The sequence below is a fragment of the Ceratosolen solmsi genome, unplaced genomic scaffold (assembly GCF_000503995.2).
Source record: "Ceratosolen solmsi marchali unplaced genomic scaffold, CerSol_1.0 scaffold10, whole genome shotgun sequence".
In the NCBI taxonomy this organism is placed as follows: Eukaryota; Metazoa; Arthropoda; class Insecta; order Hymenoptera; family Agaonidae; genus Ceratosolen; species Ceratosolen solmsi.
The window spans coordinates 2,107,236-2,134,213 of NW_011948412.1; the positions used below are offsets into that span (position 1 = coordinate 2,107,236).

A 26,978-nucleotide genomic window follows, 5' to 3' on the forward strand; every position below is an offset into this window, starting at 1 on the left:
TCTAAAGTTGGTTGCGTAATTTAAAGGGAGTCTCTGTTTTCGTGACGTGTTGCAGGCATGAGGAGCGAGGTGGGCGAGTGGTTGGCGACATGTGTCGGCTCGCCGATCTGTGTCCTCCTGCTGTCCTGGTCGCTACTCATTTACCAGAATCAACCGGAGGTCTCTAAGCGGCGCATCGATGTCCTTACAGTGGCCATACTCGCTCAGAGCCTTACGCATCAGTTGGGTCTCCTGCTCTATGCGATCCTCACCCTTATCCATCCAGCGAATCACTTTGGAGGTGAGACTAATCAGGTTTGCTTTAATTGCGTCGATCGTACGAGCCAACCACATCCCACGACATTGACACTGATTCTAACGAGGCTGGCAATGTTTACAATCTATATATGATTGGCAGAATTGTAATTACTTATGCAAACATGCTATTGTGTGTAAAACTGCGTTGACCATCCACGAGGATCTGTTTTCATTCTCAGATAATGAGACAGCAATGCCATTTAATAATTGCATATTTTTTGCATGCCCTGAGCCTCTACATGATGACGCTCGTAAAATCTTTGTAAAATTGAAAAACATTATTAATTTTAATTGAAATATGTTTAAATGTTAATAATCTTTTAAATTGGTAAGAAAATTGAATGATCGGTAAAAAGTTTTATTGTAAATCGGGCAAAGATATTAAACCCTGAAAGGTGGTAATCAGCTATTTAAAACGATGTAAAATGCGTGCTAGTGTTTCAAGATTGATAGTTTGATTAATTATTGGCAAAGATAAGACTTACTAAGTAAAATAAGCAATTAATGAAAAAAGTGCGATTAGTAACTTATCTACTTGTAATTACATTAATTAAATACAGGGTTTGTATCATTAAATATACTAAAGAGCTGAGCTATGAATTGCTTTATAAGTTCCCTTTTAAGATTTGTGATTTTAAAATTTATGCTATATATATAGTAGCAGTTTTACGAATACAGCCAATATACTATTAGTAGATATTATCAGATTTTGTAATCTTCAAGAATTTAAATATCGAATAAAGAGAATTGATAATGAAACGCAATTCCTACAATCTGTACATTAAACTTACGAGCTCATTGAGCTCACCTCATTTGATACAATTTAAGGTTAAATGTAATACTTATCAAATACATAGTATAAGACTATGAAACTATTCATATTCAATGATCGACAAAAGTGAAATTTATAGCTACTGTATTTTCAAGTTATCAATCGATAATTTCTTTGTAACTATCAGATTTTTATGCTATTTTTAAGACTCAGAAATAACCAATAATTATTATTTCCTCATAATATCATAATTTCTTTTATTTTAGACTAATTAGTCTTTTTTTTAATTAAATTTACAACGCATTTTAACAAATATTAAATCAATCGTTTACTTATAAATATTTTTGAACTATATTACTTTCACAAATATTAAAATGAAAATATACAAACATACTTAAATAAGAGTGGTGTATTCATTTCAACATTGCGGATTAATGATAAAATATTCAGAAATCGGATTACTAAACTTTTAATTATTCGAAAAGTGTAATAAAAATTACTGTATAAGTTGAACTTTTATGTGATATTTTATAGATCATTTATCATAAATTTATACTGCCTTACTGATTTACATCAGCATTTTTAAAGGAATAATAAAAAAAAAAACATTACTTGCAGAATTTTGTTCAAGTCTTGTTTGGATTCTCAATTCGTCCAGTATTCTCCAGGAGCTCACTCTAACTTCGATCGCCATTTTCGCTGCTTTAACGGTTCATGACGAGGGACCTACCATTAAAAAGCATCATATTAAGTATCACTTGGTCAGTCTAACTGTGATCAGCGCTTGTATCGGCGTCACCGGGATCTTAAATTTCGAGCCCGAAGGCTGCGTTTTCCTTGCTAATGAAATTTCACCTAAGTATAGCTTGTTTTTTAATGGCTTGAGAAGTCTGCTGATGACAACAACAATATTGAGGTAATTAGTAAGAACTAAATCACGCAGTCTTTCTATACTGGTACCTCGCGAATTCGTATTCTATGAAAACCTACTATCTCCTTGATTCTCAATATATTTTTTAAATACATGACAATAATACTATCTAATAATTCTAAAAATTGGCGTTGATTTCATAAACAAACAACATTATTCCGCCGAAAAATATTTTTTTCAATGTATTCGTAATAACGTCAGCTGCTTTAGTCCACCTAATCTTTTGACACCTCGTTAATATCTGAAATACTATTCGTTCCCCTAGCACTTCCCACACGCAAATTATTAAAAATTGTCTATGTAAATCCATCGAACGCGTAATTGGTCTTCAGCCTCCTGACTGCGCTATTTCGGGTCACATGTCGGTCGTCGCCGCAATCCGAGGCCAGCTCAAAGAACTCCTCGGGTGCCTTCGAGTGCCAACACCATCAACACTGGGAGCCCTCGAGCGGCTCCTGTACCAGCGACTCCACCAACAGCAGGGCCTGCCTGAAGAAGAGGAGGCTCGCGGTGGACGAGGCTAGCGGGTGGTCCACCATCTATAGCATACTCTTTGTCTCCTACGTGTTCGACCATCTGCCACTCTTAGTAAGCTACGCATTACCTGCTAAATTATTTTCTCACTTTCTTTTAAACATGTTTAGTATCTTAGATAGCATTTGTTTTAAAATATTTTAAATGCGGGCATTAAACAAAATAATATGAGTATTCTCATATTTGTTCAAATTACCAATTGCAAGTTAATTACGCGAATCTAAGATTTTTATATCAGTGCCATTAACAAGAACTTATCGATTGTATTCACAGATTTCACAATCTATAATATAGTGAGACAAAGTAATCTGCGGAAATAGTTCTTTATTTATGCTTTTTCTGGATCGTTTTATTAAAGATACAATATCGGTGTATGCTACTAAAAAGACTATTTTCAATTTTATTACAGTAAGGTAATTGATAAAAGGGCAGAGGGGTATGAGATTCCTGTGAGATAGTAATAAGGTACTCCCACCGTTCAAATATCGTTTGTAGCAGCAGTATTTTGTGATATAGAAATATATCATCATTTCATCATCATATCATCGACTATATCTTTATTCTTATAACGTAAAAGTTTTTAAGTCATTCGGAGCAAACAAATTAAATTAAAAAAGTTAACATAAAAAGATTATAGTACTAGTTATATATATTACAAATATGAAATCGTTAACTAAGCTTTAATTTCGACAATTACTAACGACAAAATTGTGTAATGGAATTTCTTAGATAATTTTCTTCCTCTTTTTGGTCAATACAACTATTATATAGATTATATTATAAAGTAAACACACGCACACACACGCGCGCGCGCGCGCGCACACGCACGCACACACATACACACACATACACAAACGCATTTATATATATGAATAGTCCGGAAGTAACGGTCATTTTCCAAGAAGTATACTGTTTGATTACTTAAAGGATTATAGTTATTGTCATTGTATCATCGTTAAAGTTTAAGACAATATAACTGTTGTATAATGTAGTACTTTAGTTTTTTACTCATATTCATGTGCATCTTTATGTGAATAAATTAATCGATATGAATTATAAATTTACGTGCCCAGATACATTTAAATAGTTTTCTTATTATTTGAATCAGTTTTTGAACTATACTTTATTATATTTTATTATAAATATACGTTATTATATTATCAAATATACATAAAATTATTTAAAATAATTTTAAAAATTCAGTTCTGTACCTTAAACATAATCAAAATATATCATTTTTATATTATTGTTTTAAAAATATTAAACTGTCATTCAAATTAAATATTTAGAAATTGAGGATTATTATAGATAGGATATTGAGGAATTATTTAAGAAATTTTATTATGGTACAATTGTAACGAGTATTTTACAAATTTAATATTTTTTTTAAACAAATGAAATGTATTCGATGAAAGCTTTTTATACAAGAACATCTATTAATGTAAATCAAAGTTCTTAATTATGACTGATTCTAGTCTATGTCTACTCCGAATACCAAAGGTGATGTATTTCTAATTCAAAATAACATTATTCATATAGTTAGCAAACTTGAATTTCTTTGTCTTTTATTGAAATTAATTTTTTTTATTATACTTTATAATTATATCTATTATTAATAAAGACATATAAATTTAAATAAAATGTAGATTTATTATGCTGCAAGGAGGTTATTTCATAAAAGAAATATTGTAAATTATTATTATGTATAATTAAAAAGTATAACTGTAAATAATATTCTGTTTACAAGTAACCCTGATGATAATTGATCTACAAAGTTTCTAAATATTACAAATGTTGATCAGAATTACAGATGTTAATCAGAAAATTATGATTCCTTAATGATTGAATTTTGGTAATTAAAATTTTTAAAAAGTTAGTGGTACGTTATTTTAGCCAACTTATCTAATTAAATTATTGATCAAACAAGCTTACGGTACGCAAACGTTATAATTTCATAACAATAAGTATTTCCGTGAGAACAGATACGAGTAAGTTGTTACTAAATATCATAATAAAAGCAAGTTCTTTGACCTGGAAGTAATTATGTTCAAGTCATAAATTATAGTGAGTACATATAAAATCATTTTCAAAGTCTACCTTGAATTATAATAAACAATGAATTCAAATGAAAACACAAAAATATTGCATAAAACATGTTAATCATTAAATTCAATAGGAAATAGAGTATATTAGTATAAAAATAAACAAACCAATTTCTATCATATCGCGGTTGTCTGTTTTGATTTTGTCTAAATTGTACATGAACTCAAAAGAGTTAAAAAACTAGTTTTTAATACTAATGAAAGGCTATCCACATTTAGCCAAGTGAAATATTAAGCAATTTAGTCTAAGAGAGAAAAGAAATAATAAGATGTAAGGGCGAGAGAGAGAGAGAGAGAGAGAGAGAGAGAGAGAGAGAGAGAGAGAGAGAGAGATAAGATCTAGAAGATGCATACAGGTTTTTCATATACAAGAGAATAATTTTAAATATTTTCATAGTGATAGTAAAAACGATATTCATATAATAGTGAGTTGAGTTATATTTATTTTACGTTTTATTATTTGCTCTTTTTTTTAAAATTTATTACTGCTAATGCTTAGATAGTAATTTATGAATGCTTCATATTATTATTATATATTTTATAAATATTTTTCAAAACACAATTAAATATTACAATTATAATTTTAATTAATTAAAAAATACAATGTATTAAATGAAATTAATATTCACCGACAATTCTATTTTTATAATACTATCAAACTGCATAGATAGTGAAAAAAATTGTTATAATAACATTATTTTGTTATATTTTCATTATTTATATAATTAAATATTCTAATACGTATTCTAGTGCTTAATGACCTACGAGAAATTTTTTTCTTCATTTTAATGGAATAAGAAAAAATTTCACTATTGTATATAGATAGTATAAGTATAAAAAAACGTATTAAAGTATAAAAGGCACAATAGTATAAAAGAATGATGGAAATAAAGAATTTTTTTATCAAAATAAATTTAAACTAATTAAGTGTCTGTATTTTTAAGTGCATATATAATATAATACATTGGTTAAACAAGATAAATTCAGCATATTATATTGAATTCATAAATTATTTATATGTGTTTAATGATGTATTTTTATTATAGGATGTTTATACAATTATATAATAAATATCTTGTTAACAAGACTGATATTTTTATTGGTTTAAATTATTTTATGGATTTTAATATAAAAATGAAAACATGAATGTAATAAAATACTTTTAAAGAAATAACGTTTATTTTAAAGTTGCTAATAGAAAAAATTAAAGTACTTATACAATGAATACATCTTACGAAATCTATTTACAGTCATGAATTCTTTTTATAAATATTTTTTATGTTTAATTGTCTTGGTAATATTATGTATTTAAAAAGTTGTCTTTGTTCCGTAATTTAAATTAATATTAAAATTTCAATACATTAATTTCTTCTTTTTAATAATTAAAAGTTGTATAACATATATGTGCAATTTATAACTATATATTTTGTATGAAATAAAAGAATATATAATTAGGCTTTAATTAATATTTTAATAAAGAGAAAATATCGATAAATTATAAATATTATATACTGCACGGATAAGATTAAAAGAGCGAAAGGCAATTCAAATGTTAGTTCAGACATACTATATATGGTAACGTATAATGAACGAAATCAACAACGAATGCCATAATGTGCTTGGTTACGATGTAGTACGATTAAAAATGATAATAGATTGTTCTCGTTCAATAAATCATTCACAAAATATCCACAAAAAATAAACAAATTGAAGACCATGATTCTAAACAAATTAATTAATAATACGGGAGTTGAAGCGAATAACGTACAACAATAACTTAATACAGTAAATAAAACGTGAATACACATAAAAGGAGAAAAATTAAGAGTGTCGCATGCGGATATTCGTGCGAGTAAGTATCTGCCGGAAATCGCTACTGGATTGTACTGGCAACATCCGGAAGTGGACTTCGGATATGTGACTTCATCGCGTGAAAGGGCAAATGTCGTGCGCGGTAAATTTAACGGTATTCTATGAAAATGCGCACGCACGAGTTCCTGATTTTCATTATTCCTGATCGATGATACTGCTGCGGACTCCTAACGATTCAATTTTTTTTTCATTCGATTGCACCAATGGACCTGTTAGTGTACCTTGAAGTCGTAGTGCTTAATGCTTTTTAACGCCAGCTTTCTAAATTTCTTATTGGGTGAGACTGAGCCAATCGCATATTACAAATTGACGTAACTTATCATTTTAATCTGGAATCATATATTTATCTTCATATAAAATAAGCGTTTCAATTGAAGACGTTCGATTGAAAAGAAAATTAGTTATATTATACATGTGAAATCTATAGGATCGTAAGTCACACCTTAATTGAATTGCCTATTCTTCCATTCAATATGAAATATTAATTTGTTTATTAAAAATTTTTAATAGGACTATTTGGAGGCTGAAATTTCGTTATCAAAGTCCTACCTATTTTATGTTATTTTGATGGAGCACATATTCACTTAAGATGATGTAATATGAATAATAAAGTTGGAATAAAATATTAATTGAATTCTTATGTAAAGATTTATTAAAAATAAGCTATTGCAAACTTATTATAATTCACAAGTACTTCATTGATAGGCTTTTGACTAACAATAGAACTTGTATCTTTATAATTACTATTGGTATAAGATATCTTATAAATTATTATTTAATTAATTGCATGATTTAAGCATTGATGTTGAAATTGTATTTGTTTGCATTTTTAGAAATCGGATTACGTGTAAAAGCAAAATGTATACGTTCTTTCACGTGTCGTTATTTGCGATCTAGATTTGTAATATTGATGTAATAGGTACAATTATGTTTATGAACGAGTACATATGATATAAATATGGACAGCATTAATGTTAGAGGTGATATTCATATAACGTTATTATTACTAAATAAAATGACAAAGTTATATTCTTAAATTATAAATTAATAATTTACATTAAGTTCAAGGACACTTTTCATTGCAATACCTCAGCATAAATTAATCGCAATTCATATAATTGGCTGGCACGTCATTAAATTTAATTAATATTTTACAAGTAGAAAGATCAAATAGATTATCACATGTCTGCCCAAATACAGGGATCAGTTTTTATTACCAACATCGTTCACAAAAAGGAAAGCTTCACTTGCTTGTGCAAATGTGGGTGGTTTAAATCCTGCGCGTCCTTTTATAAGTTAGTGCAATTTACACTTTCCAATGCGAAACGCGGACGATCTCAATAATACTAAGTAAAAGTTTCGACCCCGATTTTACTAATCCGGATGAATATTAGCATTCGTGTCCTCGTCTACCACAAATATACTACTATACGGTTCATCAAATTTTAATCACGCGCCATATTTTTGATCGTTTGCACACAATACAAATATGAATTTGCTCAACGACACCCACTTTGTTTGAATAAAAAAAGGAATTAGTGGGGCTAAATGGGAGATGGAGAATGGTGGAGGTTTGTAGAATTACAGGTTAAATAAGTAAAAATACTATCAAAGTATATTTGTGTATTTATTTGACATGAAATTTTATGGTTATTTAATAAATAGATTGTTTATTATACAGAAATATTGTACTAAAAATTTTATTTATGGAGTTGTAGTATAATCGTCACAACTGCTTTTTTTCATAAACGATATCTTTCTTTTATTGAGCACGCTATGTTCCTTTACATACAAAACTTTGATCTATTTAGAAACAAGTGATCTCTAAATTATTTCTAATTATATTTTAACAAACAATTTCCAATTTTTCTTAATTATTGTATATTTTGGCATTTATGTAGTAAATTTATATTTTGAAAAATATTCAAGATAAATTTTTAAAATATATGAAATATAATTAGAAATAATAAAGCAAATTTTATTACTTCATTTTATTATTCTTTAGAAATATTTATTACTTAAAACGTGCTAATAAGATGAGTTGTAATAACCTGATGAAATTTTGCATGATTATGAGGAACAATAGTATATATTTGCATATATTTTCATTATAGAGGGGGAGTGTGGAAATTAAACGATTGGTTTCAAAGACACTAAGATATTATTTACATTGAATGAATGGAAATTTAAAGTAATTGTGCAAATGATTCTTAATATCTTTTAGAAAAATATAATGTGATATTTTGCTTTGCGTTTTATGCATTAACATTTATTTGTAGTGGATGTATATTAGAGAAATCTTTTACTAACGAAATAAATAAAAGCAATTAATTATAATAAAATATTCTTAAACTGATTGATTTTTGTACTTTTTATTTGGCATATCTTATTCGATTAATAGAATTTAATATTATTAAAATTTTTCTCTTATTTTACAATTAATTGAATGAATTTAATATGAACCTATACTACTCAATGATTGGACCGTAATCTTAAAAATAACTAAATTAGAAATGCTCTGTATTGAAAAATATCATTTTTTCGTATTTTCAAAAAGTAGTTAAGATCGCATTACCATCTACTCTTAAAAAAAAATGCGACAATTCCGATTACGTATTACCTATAATAATTCCAAACAAGCTCCTTTTTTAAAATTAACCTTACGTCGATTTTATACAAGTCATTAATTAAGAAATTCACGGGAAAGTTTTACTTGATAAATTTTAAATAATAGATGATAATTAAAAATGTACCTCTATCTTCGTAAAAGTCAGAAGTACTTTTCGCAATGATGTCGCTATACACGGCTCTTCGAAATTTTCAAACGTAGACTACCGTAAAGCGCAATAAATTACGGACTTCCGTTGGATTTTTGAAAGAATTCTTTAACCGGCCGCAGCCATTACTTTCCAACTGTCGATGAAAGTGGCCGATGTTCCAGTGGAGGCTATTTCCAATGTTCAAAAGGTACTGAAAAGGCGTGGCACCAATGGGCATATGGCTTTTTTCTCCTCGAGCTACTGAATAATAATCTTTGTTGACTGAATACGCTAGAGTTTCCTTATTTACAGACTTACCATTATTATATTTAACTGATAGTTACGTTTACATGCCATTGCATTACACCAAATAAACGTCCTTAATAACCATTAGTTTTCGTGAGATTGCAATCTTCATACACAGCGTCGTTTTTCTTTATTGTGCGTTGTAACCGGCTGAATGTACTTTTACTACGGAAATGTATTATGTCAGGTATTATCAGTCTTGTTATCGGCAGCATTAAATTCGTATGGGTATATTCGAGATTATAAGTGAAATGACGATCACTGGAATCGATGGGATGTGTACATCAATAGCTAGCTGGTAAGCTTATAATTTTAGAAATTGCCTTTAAAAATTAAACGAATATTCCGGCTTATAAAATTCATTTCTACGACACTTTGAAAAGAATTTCCTTAACCATTCAAAATCTAATACGCATCACATACACATCTAATACAAAAGGAACTACATATAAATCAGTGGAAAAAGGAAAATTTTTATCGAAGAATTGAATGTTTCCCTTTCATATCATGAGTAATACAGGAGAAGAAAGCAAGAATTAAGACATTCGTCTAATTTTCATAAAGATCTAATTAAAGATTAGGAAGCCACTCTACAGCACTATTATTCACATAGCGGCACTTTCCTGCTCTTGAAATAAGGCAACATCCTATCGAGTGCGTGAGAGGCCCAGTGTCTTCGTCCTTACATCCGTACCCTTGCGAGCCAACATTGGCGGGCGCTTCTTGACTCAGGTAAAGGTACTTCTTCCTCTCAGGGATATTCGCGTGGCTGGTGGAATCGGCGCACTATTGTTAGAGAGTCGCAAAGTCCACGCCTGTTGGTGAAAGTACCCCGTCGATCTATGTTGCGCTCGCAGAACAGACGTACTTGGCTTTTCATTTTTTTCCTTTCTTTGCTGTGGCAGTTACCGTTGACAATGGCTATATCGTTTCTCTCGCTTCTCGAATAATCTTTAAATTTTCTAATGTAGACCATTTCAAAATTTATGGACTTAAAGTTTACGAATTCACGCCGTAAATACATTTTCTTTAATGAAAACACGATTATTATATGGGAAAGAATAATTTGAAGTGTTCCTATTATTATTCATTGATCATTAACAGTGTATTTTATACAAGTACTCGGAAAATTATAGATATTGATTTAGACAACAAAAATTGTGTAAATAGATTTTAAATTACAAGTATAAAAAGTCAACATAAAAGCCAAGATTACAATAATAATAATGAACATTTTTTAATATATCGCATTAAATGGTTACGTAAAAATTATTCTCATTTAATATAGCTAATTTATTATACAAAATTATTAATTATCATAATTATTGATAATATTTTATAAATCAATTTTAATATTTACAATTTATCTTATATTTTCCTAAGTACAAAATTTTGTTGCATTAAAAAAATTATTTCCTAACATTTATAAAATTTTCTTGGAAAATACAAATCTAATAATTGTAAAATAATTTATAAAATAAATAGAAATTATTATCTTTTGATTCTGTTCTATTTTAATTAAATAGTCTTAACGTATAAATTAATTCTTACTTTAACTTTTTTCGTTAATTATGATAAGTTGGAGGCAATTATTATTTTAAAGAAAAATATCATCATTATTATTATTATCATTATTATCATCATCATTATTATTATTATTATTATTATTATTATTATTATTATTATTATTATTATTATTATTATTATTATTATTATTATTATTATTCAATTATATAAATATACAAATATTCTATTTGATAACTGCCAACTTTCTTTAAATATGATGGATGTAAGTAAAAGTTAATTAGAAATATTTACATTGCTTGGCGTTAAGAACGATTGTAAGTGTAAGTGTTTCTATAGAATAAATTTTTATGTTTAGTATGTGCTTGCTGAAAAATAGAAACATAGAATATAAACGTCAATATAAACACAAGTAAAATGATGTTCTCATTCGTATTAAGTATAGAAAAAAATTTTGTGGTACAAACCGAAGATATTATCAGTTTCAAGATTATCCGAACAAAAGCTGAATTATCAAATCTGACTATTCTCATAAGTTAAGGTAATTTACGAATCAAAAATTAAAGATAGTTAAATATTATTAAATTATATGGTAAACTTTATGATGGAAAATAATCGAGAATATGAAAATTGTAGCGTTGGAGATTATATACGTAGATACATAGTTTAGAAAGTTTACTCAAATTACGTGTTTTTGCTCGAATTTCTATATAATACTCATTAAATGAATAATGATTCTTAGTCATTTTCTTGTATAATAGAATATCATATATTCTTTATGTGTATATGTACTCTCAATCTGATTTTCTCTTTCCAATAATTTTTGTTTTCAGAGAAAAGTTATAGATAAGTTTTGTTACTTTAATGATATGTTCTTTTTCTGCAATATGTATTTTTGTATATTATTTTTACATATTTAAAGTTTTTAATTAAAATTATGCTACGTTAAATTTATGCTAAAAAATATAATAATGTATCAGTGCAATTTTATTAATGTATCTGCAAACATACATTATGTCCGATATTAAATTTTTTTCAATCCATAAAATGAATAACAATAATATACTTAACAACTGTTTAGAAGTACTAGTTTTCAAAGCATTGTCACTTACGAATATAAGATATATTTATAGCAGAGAAAGTAGCATGAAAATAGAAAAGGAGAATCTAATCGTTTTGAATAAAAATCAATGTTAATAAAATTCAAACAGCTTTCGGTTTTAGAGCTAATGCAACAATTGAAGAGAACCATTCACTTTTTGCACTATAGAAAGTGAATCAGCTTATACGATTAATCAGCGTTCAGGATGCCATGAAACATGAAAACAAATGTTGGTTGTTAGAAGACACGCGTAGTTCGATCAAAGCAAAAAGTATTTATCTCATATTCATACATATATCTTTTATTTGCACCTCAATAAGAATGGAAAACTCAGTTCGAGGCGACGTTGTTTATATTACTTGTTTATCATTCAAAAATTGCATGACTCGTGGCAATTAACTTACATATAATTCAATTTTTAAGTTTTTCATGTTTTATATTTATAATACAATATATAATGTACTTATAATAAAATATATAACATATTGATTTATTACAATATATAAGTAAATTTTTGAAAACCGTTTTTATTACTAATTAAAAATTTTTTACTATCGAACGTATGGTTTATATGGAAAAAGTAAAATTTAAATATATTAATTTTTGTAAATCACTTTAAATAAAATTAATTTGATTACAAAATTAATTTAGCATTACTCAATTTAAAATTAGTATTGGTAAGAGAGAAAAAAAAGAGAATACTATTTTAAAAATATTCTGTATAAGTATGTTTCACTATTAATAACGAAGTATGTAAATTAGTAAAATTATTCAATTACATAACCGTTTGTCGCATGAAATCTTATCCAATTTAAAGTTATTAATACATTAGAAAATATGAATTTATTTTAAAAAGTTTGTATGCCTCGTATAATTCTATATATAAGATCCTTTTCCATTTATGGTTTACAGTAAGCTTCTACTTATGCTGTTATATTCGAGAGTATCAGATTTAGTGTAAAATTATAAATTCTATACTCCATATATTCAAACCTACTGTAATAATGTTTTATTAAATTATGACGATTAATGGGATAATTCTAATATTAAATATAATAATTACATTGTATACATATTTATGCATTTAAAAGAGAATATGTTGAAATCGAATCCAAATTACAGTAAAATATTATTTTTTTGTATCAAAAGAAAGTAGATTCAAATTAATTCAAGGACCTTATTAAAATAAACACTAATTAAAATAATTAAAATAAGCAACCTAATTCAAATAAAGATATTGATAGAATTTATATAAATATGCGCACGAAAAGTTACAAAATGCAGTTACATATTATATTATAAAAAATATACTTTTAAATTAATTTTTGTAAATAATTACTTTAAGAAATATAAAGCGGATTTTTTTCTTTACATATTAATTATTGAAGTCATTGATTATATTACATCACAAGTGAATTGTTTATTAGAATTTGATATATTTAATAATTTCTTCATTGTCATGTAGCAGTATCAGGTTTGTTGTATCTGTAATAACAAATTACTGCGCATCATTTTCAAATTTAGGAATACAAATCAATAGGTACTACTACGCAGATATTCCTGCGATTTGCATAGTTTAATTCCACGTAATCAATTGTTTGGTAATGGTTTGGTAATTGTTTGGTTAATTTTCAGATGAGTGTTTTGAAAAGAGTCGTTAAGGAACATTTTATGTCTGTTAAACCATTTTTTTATTGAGTTAGAAACAATAAAGCTGCACGAAGAACTCAGAGTTTTTGTCGTGGCAGTAACAAGAAATGAAGTACTAAAGAGTGATTTTTAAGATTTTTAAGATTTTTAAATATATATTCATTGTTCGATTGATCTCATATCCAGTAAGTGGATAATACGCCAGTTGTTTATATAGAATATACGAATGGTCTGTATAATTTGTCTTCTTCTACCTATGTTTTATATGTATGCACATACGTGCGCAATTTACATTTAATTTTCCCTCTCTAAATGGTGTTCATATAGTAAATACCTACGCGTATTAATATACATTTTCCCGATTAAATAATTCTCGCGTTGTGCATATGGATAAAATAGAAAGTCGGCGAACATCAAAAAAATTGTGTTTACTAACCCGGTTTGTATTTGCAGTCTAGTTTTTCTCCTCTTCTTAATGATTATAATACTTACGACATGACCATCTTAGAATTTCAACTAATGCACAATTGCGGGAGAGCATGTATTAACTATAGTGTTTTAAGTATAATCATGTGTTAAATATAGTAGTAGATGGCCTTGTCAGTATTGAAATAAAGTTTCGTTCTATATTATAATACTTTGCAGAGTATAATGCAAAAACGTATTATAGATGTGTACGTCGATATTCCTCTAATATTTTCAATATTACATCATACATTTGAATGAGCTTTTAAAAATTTGGTATATCACTAGATGATTAATAATATTAAGGAACTACACCCTTTCATTTATGTAAATTAATAAGTGAAATTTATCATTTTCAGATTATTTCTATAAGGCCAAACCTTCTGAGGAATTTCTGCACTCCGCAAAATTTAGCAACATGGCTGCCGCTGTTGAAAGACACGTTCCTTCCGGTTGTACTCGCAATTTTTGACAAAATGTTTTGTAGATATGTCGCCAAAGTTTACACAAAACAAGACCATTCAACACGATCAACACACGGTATGTAATAAAAACTTTAATATCCATCGGTGAAAAAAATATTTTAGAATATTTTATCTTAAACATTTAATCAATGAAATTATTTAAATGTTCTTATGGATTTTTTATACTTAGCTTCTGAATAATATGTTCATATTTACAATCAGTTTATAGAGTTTTTCTTCGACCATGTCATCTGATTTATTTAAGTAACGGTGATAACCATATTTTTAATTTTGTAAAAACTATTTAATATATTTGATCATTTTTTTTCGATACTTTTGATATAAATGCATTTCAAACGTAAATTCATTCGTGAATATTTTGTTATATAAAATGAAAAATAAACACAGATATTTTATAGTAATTAAATTTTCAAACTCTATAACATACAAGTAAAATTTGACAAATTCGAGTAATGTTGTATCTCTGAATTAATTAGGATGTCCATAAAGTGTGACTTTTAATGTAAAAGAGAAAATTCATTTTCATTATATTTATACGATAGATAATTCGTATAAAATCTAATTGAATAAATCCAAAGGCATATCTGAAAATGTAAAGTATATCTTAAGTCACCATGTGAGAATAGAAAATGCTTTTGAAACATGTCGTATTATCCTATCCCGAAGTGTTGTAATCGTGAGTAAATACGTTACGAATTAACTTGCACTGAAGAAGTTATCGGGCAAATCAATTTTCATTACGCATTTCGCTCGACGTCAAAGTTTCTAATTCAATTGAGGGAGGGGGAGACTTTATTTCCAATCAGGTGGCCATCGCTAAAGTTCATCGGAGATTACATTATAACACTTACCACGTCGTCTGAGTTGCATCCGCGTGTCGTTGTTCGAGTCCTCTTACGCAATTGGAAAAAATCATTATTTGCGTCAGAGAACCGCGATGGCTTTCCCATCTTGTTCTCTCTTCGGTAGCTCATGAACACATTGTTCGCTTTGCATGGCCATAATTCATGTGTATTCGTCGTAAGTTGCCGTACTCGCTCTCCATTTTTTTTTTTTTTTTTTTTACTAGAGCATAGCCCCGTTTCTTATCTACGAATGGGACTTTTCCAGCAATTAGATAGCCCGGTTAGATTGGATTTTTATTTTTTACTTTTTTCTTGTCACTCACGGAAATATAAATAAAACGAGGGATTTTTAGGTTTTGATTTTAAAATAACCACCAGTCTCCAACAGCTAGAAAAATTACGAGTATCAAGCGACTATGCTGAGCTTCTTTTAAACGCAAATTCAGCTTTTAAAAATTGAGCTGAGATATCCATTTGGTTGAAACGAGAAAACGTATGATATTTTTGAAAGTTTTACATATGTTTCTAATCGTCTCGGTATTAATAATATACATCTTGCCTAGTATTCCTTTCTAAAAATTGCTTCGTTCAAGACTTTTACTTAATGAGATTCTTTAAGACCTTTAACTCTTTTTAGTAAATTGTTATCAAAATAATATAGTATGAATTATATTCGGGCTTATAACTTATTTACACAACAAAGATGCAAAATTAGCCTAAAATAAAATAACCGTTTCAATAGTTTTATAGCTCGCGTATATTTTCCAAATTAATATGTTTTTGTTAAAAAGATGCTAATGAATTATGCATGATAATGCCAAAGTCGAAGAGATATATATTCAGATTAACAGAGCCGTCCGTGAAATTAACACGAGCATCGCAAAATAATTAACAACCAACTATTGTCCATCCATGTGGCGAAATTGTGTACATAAGGCGGCGTGGATGGCAAGTTCCGACACTTCGAGCAGGACAACGAGTACAAGCTGCAATTGAACCTGAACCACGGGCTGAAGTTTCCGCTGTCGAAGGCCGTGACCGGAGCCTGCGGGGCCGGAGGCAGCCTCTACGGCCGACTGCCCAACCAACAGACCCGAGGTATGCACACGTTACTACGTGGAAAATAGGAAGTGTAGGTGCCTTATAAGGAGAGCCCGTCGCCACGACGGAAATACGCCCGTCCGCGATATTTTCGGAGCAATTGCAAATGGGCGAGGACGGAAGGCTCGCCTCGCGTATTACCGTCGCTCTCAACTTTCCCTTTTTTACTTCGCGGAGTTGAATTTCCTTTCCGGCTTGCCACGCGTCAAGAAGACCCGCCTTTTTAAAAGGCCTGCACATAATCTCTGATTTATTCTTTTCGTCATTATATGCGGAAGATATTTTCGAGCATTCTTAGCTTTTATATTCTCAGTTAACTCAAGGCGACTGCTTTAGGCCGTCTCATTCCGTAGAATCGACAATGCCGTGCGTTGAAGATATTTCATCCGTGCTGTTGACCTCGAAAAATATGATTGCTATGAAAATGTATTCTTATGAAAGCAGTGAGATTACTCTTATTGTCGTTAACTGCAATTATACTCATTTAAAATGGTTGAATTATAAACAATAACAAATTTTTATCCTAAATACAGTCTTTGAATTGTCATTTAACTTTATAATAGTAGAACTTGCTGCGAATGTTTTAATTTTAATTTTCGTTATAGATTATTCATTGTAAATCAAATCTCAAATCACATTGAGATATTGAACTGCACTTATAAATGTTAAATATTATATTGTACAATCGAATGCTTGTATTACGGATTTTATGTTTTATAGATTTTTCATAATGCATGCATTTTATTCTAATTTAGAAATAGTGAATTATTCATTATTCAAAATATCATTCAAATATTAATTTTTAATTATTGAAAGCCATAAGCAATTAATGCTTTTAACTATGCGATCATAAAAAAATAATAAAAAAAAAGCCAATAGTAACCATATAAACATAATGTGTAAATAAAATCATTCATGTGAAAAGATTAATATTTGAAGATAAGGTGATTTATTGTAGATAAATATTTTTCCGGTGATATCTTAGTACTTATTGTTAATGATAACTATACATAAACAAATAGAAATTTGAAAATTTATAAAACTCTTATTTCGTAAAAATACTTCAACATTATTAATTAATTTTTCTACATTCTACGAATGATTGTAGTGCATGTTCATGCAATACTCATGCGCTTAATTAATTGCAATGAATTTACATATAATGATCATTTAGATCACTTTGAGCATTCTTAGTATTATTTTTTAATGATTTATAACTTATCTAGCGAAAGTACCGGTCTAGCAGTCAATTCAAGGGCTCAACCACGTATATCGATTATTTACGTATCAACAGTTTTAATCAACAATTTTATTTGTTTATTATTTCACCTATTTCCTTTGCTAAAGACAACAAATCTTCCAAATTAGACACCATCTTATAACGATGATCAATACCAATAGGTCGAAATGGCGCAACCTTACTGGGCATACACCAGTATGGACGAAGTGGACTCGCAGGTGGCATCAGCCGCTATGCATCAATTGCCCCTGATGTCTCCTCGTATACGGGTTCAAACTACGACTCGCGACAACGTCTCGAATGTAAGTCGCCGAAGACGCGACGGGTAACACGCGCAAATAGCGTAAATAATGCTAACCTCAGGCCGAGCCTTTCCACCGAACAGCAACACCATCAACAACTTGACTCCAAGCGTAAATTGAACGGTGACATATCCGAATCGAAGCTCGATAATCTCATGCACCTTGATGAACAGTCATACGGAGTAAGTCTATCTGAAATGAAACTCGGGTGGCCCTTGTTTAAAATGAAACGATGAAACAAAAACAATAACTTTTTTTTAACTTTGAGTTGTCTGACAATTAATATTAGTGAGACAGCTAACACGAATTAAATGTCATTGTTTGTAATCAAGATTTTATTCTTAAACAATTATATATGTTCTATTTTATTAAGACCTAGAGAATCAATAAACTATACTACGTACTTTTTATAAAATCATTTTAATTTATATAACAATGTTTATATTTAATTATGAATAACTTATACACTAGAAAATAAAATTTTTAAATACTTAGAACAACAACATTGTAACATTTAGCTGCAAAATATAACCCCAAATAAAAAAGATTAAAATATGGTTTTTGTAATTCGTTATAAATATAAATTTAATCATGCAATTGATTTTTCGTTGATTTTCAAACATTAATTTTCGAAATTATGTAGACTCATTGTAATATATAATGATATATTATCGTATGATATTGATGATGATTATGGTTTAAAATTACAACTTCTTACTTTAAATGGACTATAAAATCAATTATTTTATTAGTTATAAATACTTTATTGAAAAACAGTATGGGACTAATTTAATTAATAATAATTTGATTACCTACAATCTTTTTAATTTACATAATTTCATAAAATACCATGCATATGGTCTACCATGAATTAAACATACTATTTATATGTGTATTATTTCATATTTATTTAATTATTTAATGTTTTTAAAAATAAACGTTTTAAATTAAAATTCTTAATTTATATTGATATATTAAAACATAGCAAAAATTAACTTTAAACGGTTTTTTCGTAACGAAGTTTCTTGTCATTTACAAATCAGAGTAAATTATTTTTTGGATTAGTGCTATTTTTAAATATTTTATTTCGTTTAATTTTAGCATCGCTTATTTTATAAATGCTTAAATAAAATGTATCCTCATAAACAATAAAATTTTTATTATTCCCACAATACAGATTAGTTATAGACCGTTTATATTCCTTGTCATCGAAAGTTCAATGGCCTATATTATAAATAAAATAAATCATTATTGTCTTGTTATTAGCCTTTATCATTTATCATATAAAATTTTCGAGTACATTGCCTTTGCACATAAACGTTGAACCACAATGTCCCAGAAGTACTGTTCAAGGAGAAAATCGTAAATAATCTTAATTGATTAAACGCTCGTGTTTAGTGTGTGGCTCGTCGACCGAAGCACTTCGCTAAGAGTCTGGATGAGATTCGTGAGGAGGTACCTCAACGCAAAATACTGGTCCAGCAGGTCTCCGCAGCCGCAGTCGTCGTCGCCGCCGCCCTTCGCAGGAACCAGAGCTTCGACTTTCGCCCGCGCTACCCGAGGATCGAACTTCCCTTCGTCAGTTCGAGGACATACGATGTGAAGCGCGAGTTGGCGATCAAGAAGAATATTCAACAGAGCAATAGAGGTGAGTTATTGACAGGACCCGAATTTTTATGCCAAAGAAGAAAGCAGGTTTCCAACGCTTAACGTTCTATCTGTTTTCTCAAACTGGAATAATCATTTGGTGGATTGTTTGCTTGAGCGAACATTGATCGATCAGCTTCTATTCATTTATTTTGAACAGTTTCTCAGTATAGACATCTATGAAGTATTCAAGCTATAATGTTCTTAGATAAATCGACCATTGGCTTATTCTCGATGCTTTCGTTTTAATTTATTTTAATTTATTTTAGTTCTGAATTAGATATTCAATGTCTGTAGCCTGGAAAAAGGAGATATTTAGTTAATCAACAATACATATTTTATGCATAATATGGAGAGAAGCTCGCGGAGCTACTTCTATTATCCGTAAATAATAACGTTTCACCTCATACAGAGTGAAATTAAATTTTCTCGCACCGACTATGTCTTCGGATGGTTTCACGTTCTTTGCTAGCATCCGTTTCTCGCGCTTTTCAATCTTAGACGCGATAATCATTCATTAAATACATATGCGCATATGTATTACTTTCATCTAATACATATTGTTCCAACATATTGTTGGATTGTTCTTCCATATATTTATAATACCATAATAGTAGGTGTAGCTTGCCACTAGCTTTTCTTATTTATTTTAATTTCTTGTAGGTAATGTATATTATTTTTGCTGGTACAGTGGCGGATTTATCTTATTAGGGTCAAGTTTAGTCATGTACACGAATGCGCGTTTAAAAAGTACACAAACACAATTCCCTTATTTTCTAGTATTTTCATATAATTTGTTTAATTTTTTTAATTATCATCATTTTTTACCGTGTCTGAAGAAAGATTAAATGATGTAGAGTTCAGTTCATTATTTGAAGGGAAACAGAATTTGAAGGAATGAAATAAATTATATTCCATTCTTAATTATTGAGAATTTGTACTTTCCAAAGAAAATGAATTGTCAATTATTAAAATATTTTTGCTTACTTGAATTAATTTTCATTTTAAATGGATAAAATTTTTTTTTATTAATGATAAAGCAAAATATATTGTTCATGATATTAAAACAGTGTTTTAAATTACATGAGAGATAATAAAATTCATTTCAAAGATGAAACGTGACTTTTTGTACATTGAATAAAATTTGTTGAATCAACAATGTGTTATTTTAAAGGATGAATACAAAATATTTATGTGATTTGAAGATGATGTAATTAATTTCGGATACACTTAATAATAAAAAAATTTAATATTATAAATTACTTCAAGATAATTTAAAGTTTTTACAATTATAATTTTAACTTTTATTAATAAATTCATAATTACAATGAGAAGTGTTATTTAATTTACTTTCACATTTTCATGATTGAAATGAATTGTATTTAAACAAATAGCCATTTATATATATATTTTTCCGGTAGTGGATATTTTTATACTTATCAGACTCACAGAATAATATGGTCTTTCTCTCTTATAAATATTTTTGTAGAAATTATTTTTTTTTTATATTATAAAGCTAGTCCATAATTAAATTATTTATATACATGCATTTAGCAATAAAAATACTTTGATATTAAAAATTTGTTAGTGCGTTAATTGCAATGATAATATTTTTTATAATGTTAAATTCTTACAACATTTATTTACTCTATATTATTGAATAATAATTAATTTTTTTAAATATATGGAAAAACATGTAAATTTAATGATTAAAGAGTAGAGGAAGTTAATGATTGTTATAAAAATTTCTATAAGTCTAGTCAATGATCGGGTTAGTTCTCCAAAACAGCCTCACTTCAATTATCTAACAATATTATTCATTCACTAACACACAAAATATTGAATATACCATACCAATTCTTTCATGCTAAAATTCAATGTACCGATTTCCAAATTTCCTCGAAAGGAGATGCAATATAATTATATAGATATGCTGTTTACCAACAGCATATGAAGATGACGGCGTTGGCTATGATACGTCCGATGATGAAAGCTGTGACCTTGAAAACCGTGATTTCGATACGATGAGTTCCTGTCGCAGTCGAGCTCGTAGTTGCTGCTCCGTGACAACTGTCGCCAACGATGATTTTGAGTACTTCCAGCGCAAGGAAATGAAGGTGAGTTCGAAGTTAGTTTTGTCAGTTTGTTTGGCCATATCTAGAAGTCTTCGAGTGCGGCGGCGAATGAACACTAAATTTAACAGAGCTTTTTCTCGTTATCGCTCCGAATGCTTTATTCCAAGCGGTGGATATACTTCATTAATTTAAAGATTTTTAATTTTGAAAGATTATTTTTGAACGAATTATCTATAATTTTTATATAGATTTTTTTGAGTTTCATTAACTGATTCACCAAATATGCAACTTCAAAGGAATTCGGGTCATTTTTTCAAATCCATTCATACATTACTGTTCCAGTTTTACATATTACAAGCTTCGTATAATAAATTGATTTGCTGTACACTTTAATACAATCACTTTAATAGTACTGCAGTAGATTTTTAATATATAATTTTACGTACAAATGACAATGGCTGATATAATTATCATACGACCTTTTTTACAAGTTTAATATGTGTAATAGTTATTATAATCAAGAGACGATTTTAATTCAGTTAATTTTAGTATTTATGTATAATACACGAAATATGAAGATGTTCCTTAAATTATATAAATCAATCATTTTTCATTTATTTAATCGTACACTATTCATCTTCTGATGTCAAAAATAATATTATCTCTTTAATTTCTCTAATGAATAAGAGCTTAAAATATACTGATTTTCTAGTAAATGACTTTACATGATCCTTAAATACTTTATTTTATTGCATACTTAGTGCTGAGTTGCTTTTATAAATATCGTTTCACATGTATTAAAGCAATTACATTCATAATGCAACAAGACTGCTTATAGGTATTATTAAAACATTGTTGTACAATTGGCAAAATATTCATTGCAGTAGACAAATAAATATAGAGCTGTAGTTAAGCGAGAGGCTTCTTATACGATCCATTGTAGTCATAGTGCAATACATAGATCATAAAATTTGATTATATTTATTTGTAAGAGATAAGCATCGAGGGCTTGTTCATTAACGGAATTCGCTTGAAATTGTACAACGTTTATTCATTATTCTCCGAGGAATATGGACTTAGTTTCGTTAAAAGCTTCAATTAGGCAAATTTTAATTCAATGTACATTCGCTCGAGTCGCTACACGCAATCCGCTGAAATTCGGTTTAATACTTAAGCACGAACCGGAAGCTCATCCTTTCAACGTGATTAACCACATCGTTTCGTGTCCTTGACTGTACTTACTGTAAGAAAGACGTCGAACAAGTAATCGACTTGATTTATCGCGCCTCGTTCATCCATTGACAATAGACCTAATGCTAAAAATCACTGAAGCCTTTTACAATGAGTAAAATTTCGCAGCCCCCTTATTACATGAGCTCTATTTATTATTATAAAAGAATTACTTGCGTGTGAATTATGGCTCAATTGTTAGAAACTAGGCTCTGCTGTCGGAAGAGAATTCTGTGAATATTAGTGGTTCGATTGAAGTTGCTGAATCAAGAAATGATCAAATTCTATCGGTTATTATACTTGTAGATCAACAGAGAATTGAAGCAGGTCTGAGATTCTGCGGGTTTGATGATTTTTGTTGTTGTTCGAATGGTTCTTATAAATTAATTGGCCTAATTGACGTTCTGAAAATAAGTTTCCTTGATTGATTGAACGGAATTTCATGAATTATATCATACGAATTAAATAGATGAAATCATATAGTTATAATTATTTGATAATTACTTGATAATGTTTTTTTTTTTTTTTTTTTTTTATGAGAATCGAAGTTATTTTCTCATTAGAAAAAGACAATAACTATAAGAATATATGTACTTAGGTCTATTAGCCATTCATTACTCTATAGTAAAAGCTCATTTCCATTGTTTCATTAAAATTAAAGCTCAAAGAATTTCAACTTCCACTATTAGTGATCGTTATTAAAAATGTTAATACTCATGAAGTAGGGAGAAAAGCTTACTGTTTTGACGTTAATGCAATTATTAATTTGAATTATTATAAAATTTATATTGCGGATCTTTAGTATATTATATACATACATGCATTATGCATACATATGAAAATATAACTAGGATATAGTAAAGGAAAAGTTTATTTTTTAGGCTTAAAAAATATATAATTAGGTTTTTTCTTTTATTTTTTTCATTTAAATACATCTATTATTTAACTGTAAAATACTTCGCTTCTATTATAATAAATTCTTTGTTTTAACTATTTTTCGAAATATTTTTACATTTGATTACAATTAAAAATTATTGGATCAATACATTTATTATTCATAACGTGAAATGAAATTTAGTTAATAACAATTTTAATGAGTTTCGTGAAATAAATGATAATATTGCTATTTATTTATGTTCCTTTATTTATTGAAAAAAATTATAAGTTTATAAACTTGATAGATTATGCGAGTCTTTGCCTAACATTTACAATAATTGAAAATAAAATCACCGTCTAAAATAGTAATAAAATAAAGCACAAAAAGAGATAATATTATAAAATGTCATTATATATGTCGATATACGACTGTATGTTATCTATAAAAATATAATGATTTCTAATAACATGATCACTGTCTTTAATTTATTTTTGTAGCATTACTAACTTTAAAATTGTATACATGAAATTAAAGAAAGTCTTATTCGTTAACCCCTATGAAACGTTCATTTTATAATTTAGTTCTATTTCAACCCAGGATTTGTCAAGCCACGTTTCTCGACCTCTTGAGACCAAAGGCAGTATGCGTAGTTTTACGCCCCGAATAATTGAAGCCACGACTCGACTGGAGAATTCGAAGCCCATTGTCCAGTCGTTTCAACTGAAAAAGAAAATGATTCCGGGCTACTCACTCAATGACCTTGATAGGCTCAACGTGGCCGTGGCTAAACAACCGTCGCTCTCCATCGAGAATCTCAAGAGCATCCTTAGGAGCTCCGATGTCAGTTACCTGGACAACGGTGAAATATGCAGGCACGACATTGGCGGGTCAGCGCCCGACTTCAAGAAGATCTTTGTTACAGAATTCATTTAAAATTTCGTGTTCTCTCTTCTCTTTTACTCAATTTACGTATCTCTGAACTTCTTAGACTTCACAAGAATGAACTGTGGTGCGCCAGTAGCAAATAGTAGTAAACATACATTATACGACACCTTTTTCTTTGCCTATTAGAGTTTTTGGTTATTGTAAAAGGAATTTCTTAGTTTATCAAAGCTGATTTGCAACATTCATTTTATGCAATTTCTAAAGTTTCAAAACTTTATTTCGTTATTATATTTTTAGGGTATAAGATCATTCTATTTGAAATTTGAATAGATAAAATTAATTATTTACAATAGTTTCTATCGTTAAAATAGGCAATATATTTGATAATTTTGGTCATTAATAATTATGAAAAAAGAAAAAAAAAACCACGGTTGAATAGTATTTTAATCCAATTTTCGATCAATAATTAGTAGAATATCTTCATTTAAACATAGCACACAAATAGATTAGATAATTTGAAAATACTAATTTTTCAAAAAATCAACAATGACTTTCGAAAGATAAAAATATCATATTTTAATGCATATAAAGTTTTTGTAAGACTTAAAGTATAGCGAAATATCTCTATAATTCAAAATATTAGATCAAATCAAATGTTCGTCTTAAATTTTAAACCAAAATTAATATTATATTAAAATAATTTAGTACTATTCTCTTGTGATGATAAAAGTTTTAACGGAGATAGCTTTTTTGAATGATTATTGTTAAATATATAATATTTATATGAAAATTTTTCTGTCATAAAAAATTCTTTTAATTAAATATAGTAATTTCGACGTATTATAAGAAAATAATCTTCATTACTCGTTTGATTAATAACAGAAGATAACCTAAATGTTAATTTTATGGAAAATATTTTTAATTTAAGTAGCTATTGAATTAAATTAAATATTTTGTTCCAATTTTACTTTGCATCAGTAATAATATTTGTGAAAAAAGCTCTTCTTAGCTCTAAGAAATTCAGAGGCCTAATTTTGTGTTATATATATAACAATCTCTAATTTTTTTATATTGTTCAGTGTTATTTAGTTTTATTTTATTTTTTTTATTTTTGCTCGATTTTTTACTTTATCAAATAAGAAAGAAGTGACAAAATTTTTCGAGGATATAAATTTAAATTTCTTTATCAATTACAATTTTCTATTTAATATGGTGAATAAATTAAGAAATTCATTTTTTATCTATGTCACTAAATTATTAATTAATAAAAATCGAGCGATTTAATAAATAAATATTGGACGATGCTAACGATTCTATTCTAATGAGGCATGTGTGAATACTTAATAGTAAGAATAAGTATTTTTCAAAAATAAAGTTATGTTTATAACTTATACACGACATAACTTACATAATTTTTTGATTTAATAGTAGTATATTAAAATTAAAAGCATATCATATTTTCTTACAAATATAAAATGAAATACAAAGTATGAAAATATTTTTTGGTAATTTTATTGACTATTACAAAGCAATTAAATTTTAAATAGATTACCACATGTTGAATGGAAATTTATAAATTCTTTACACTTAATCCATATATTTCACATAAGTTATTAATTTTTTGTATTAAAATGAAATATTTATTAAAGTCAATTTATTATTGACTTTAAGAATTGACAATTCTATTTAAAGTTTTTAAATAATATTAGTTAATTAGGAAAGAACCATTTAATGTAGCTTCGAATAGAAAAAATAAAAATATAATGAAGATAATTCTGATGTCATTGCTAATGTTTAAATAAATAAACGTTGGGACATCCAAGAAAAAAGGTAAACATTTACGCGTGATGTCATTATAAAATATTTTTAATATTTTTGTAAAATAAATTTGTGTATAATCTTTGAATTTCGAACGTGCCTTACAGCAATAACTTTACCGTCGTCTCAATAAATATTAAGTATTACGGAAAGTAAGGT

At 28.2% G+C, this 26,978-nt stretch overlaps 1 protein-coding gene across 1 annotated transcript; it reads left to right on the plus strand.

The window, feature by feature from the left end:
* The first annotated feature begins 57 nt into the window (after positions 1-57).
* On the plus strand, positions 58-25,162 carry LOC105365938 (uncharacterized). The gene is made up of 9 exons (XM_011504270.1): positions 58-280; positions 1,688-1,985; positions 2,333-2,588; positions 14,674-14,854; positions 16,581-16,742; positions 18,147-18,469; positions 19,686-19,935; positions 21,882-22,051; positions 24,714-25,162. The coding sequence occupies exons 1-9, from the start codon at positions 58-60 to the stop codon at positions 25,047-25,049; spliced, it is 2,199 nt and encodes a 732-aa protein (XP_011502572.1). The 3' UTR covers positions 25,050-25,162.
* Positions 25,163-26,978: the final 1,816 nt, after the last annotated feature.

Bases quoted from the DNA above. Each gene is read 5' to 3' on its own strand.
- LOC105365938 (XM_011504270.1), top strand. From the start codon at position 58: ATGAGGAGCGAGGTGGGCGAGTGGTTGGCGACATGTGTCGGCTCGCCG. The intron at 16,743-18,146 runs GTATGCACACGT...CAATACCAATAG, and splicing joins GCCCAACCAACAGACCCGAG to GTCGAAATGGCGCAACCTTA. The intron at 19,936-21,881 runs GTGAGTTATTGA...GTTTACCAACAG, and splicing joins TATTCAACAGAGCAATAGAG to CATATGAAGATGACGGCGTT.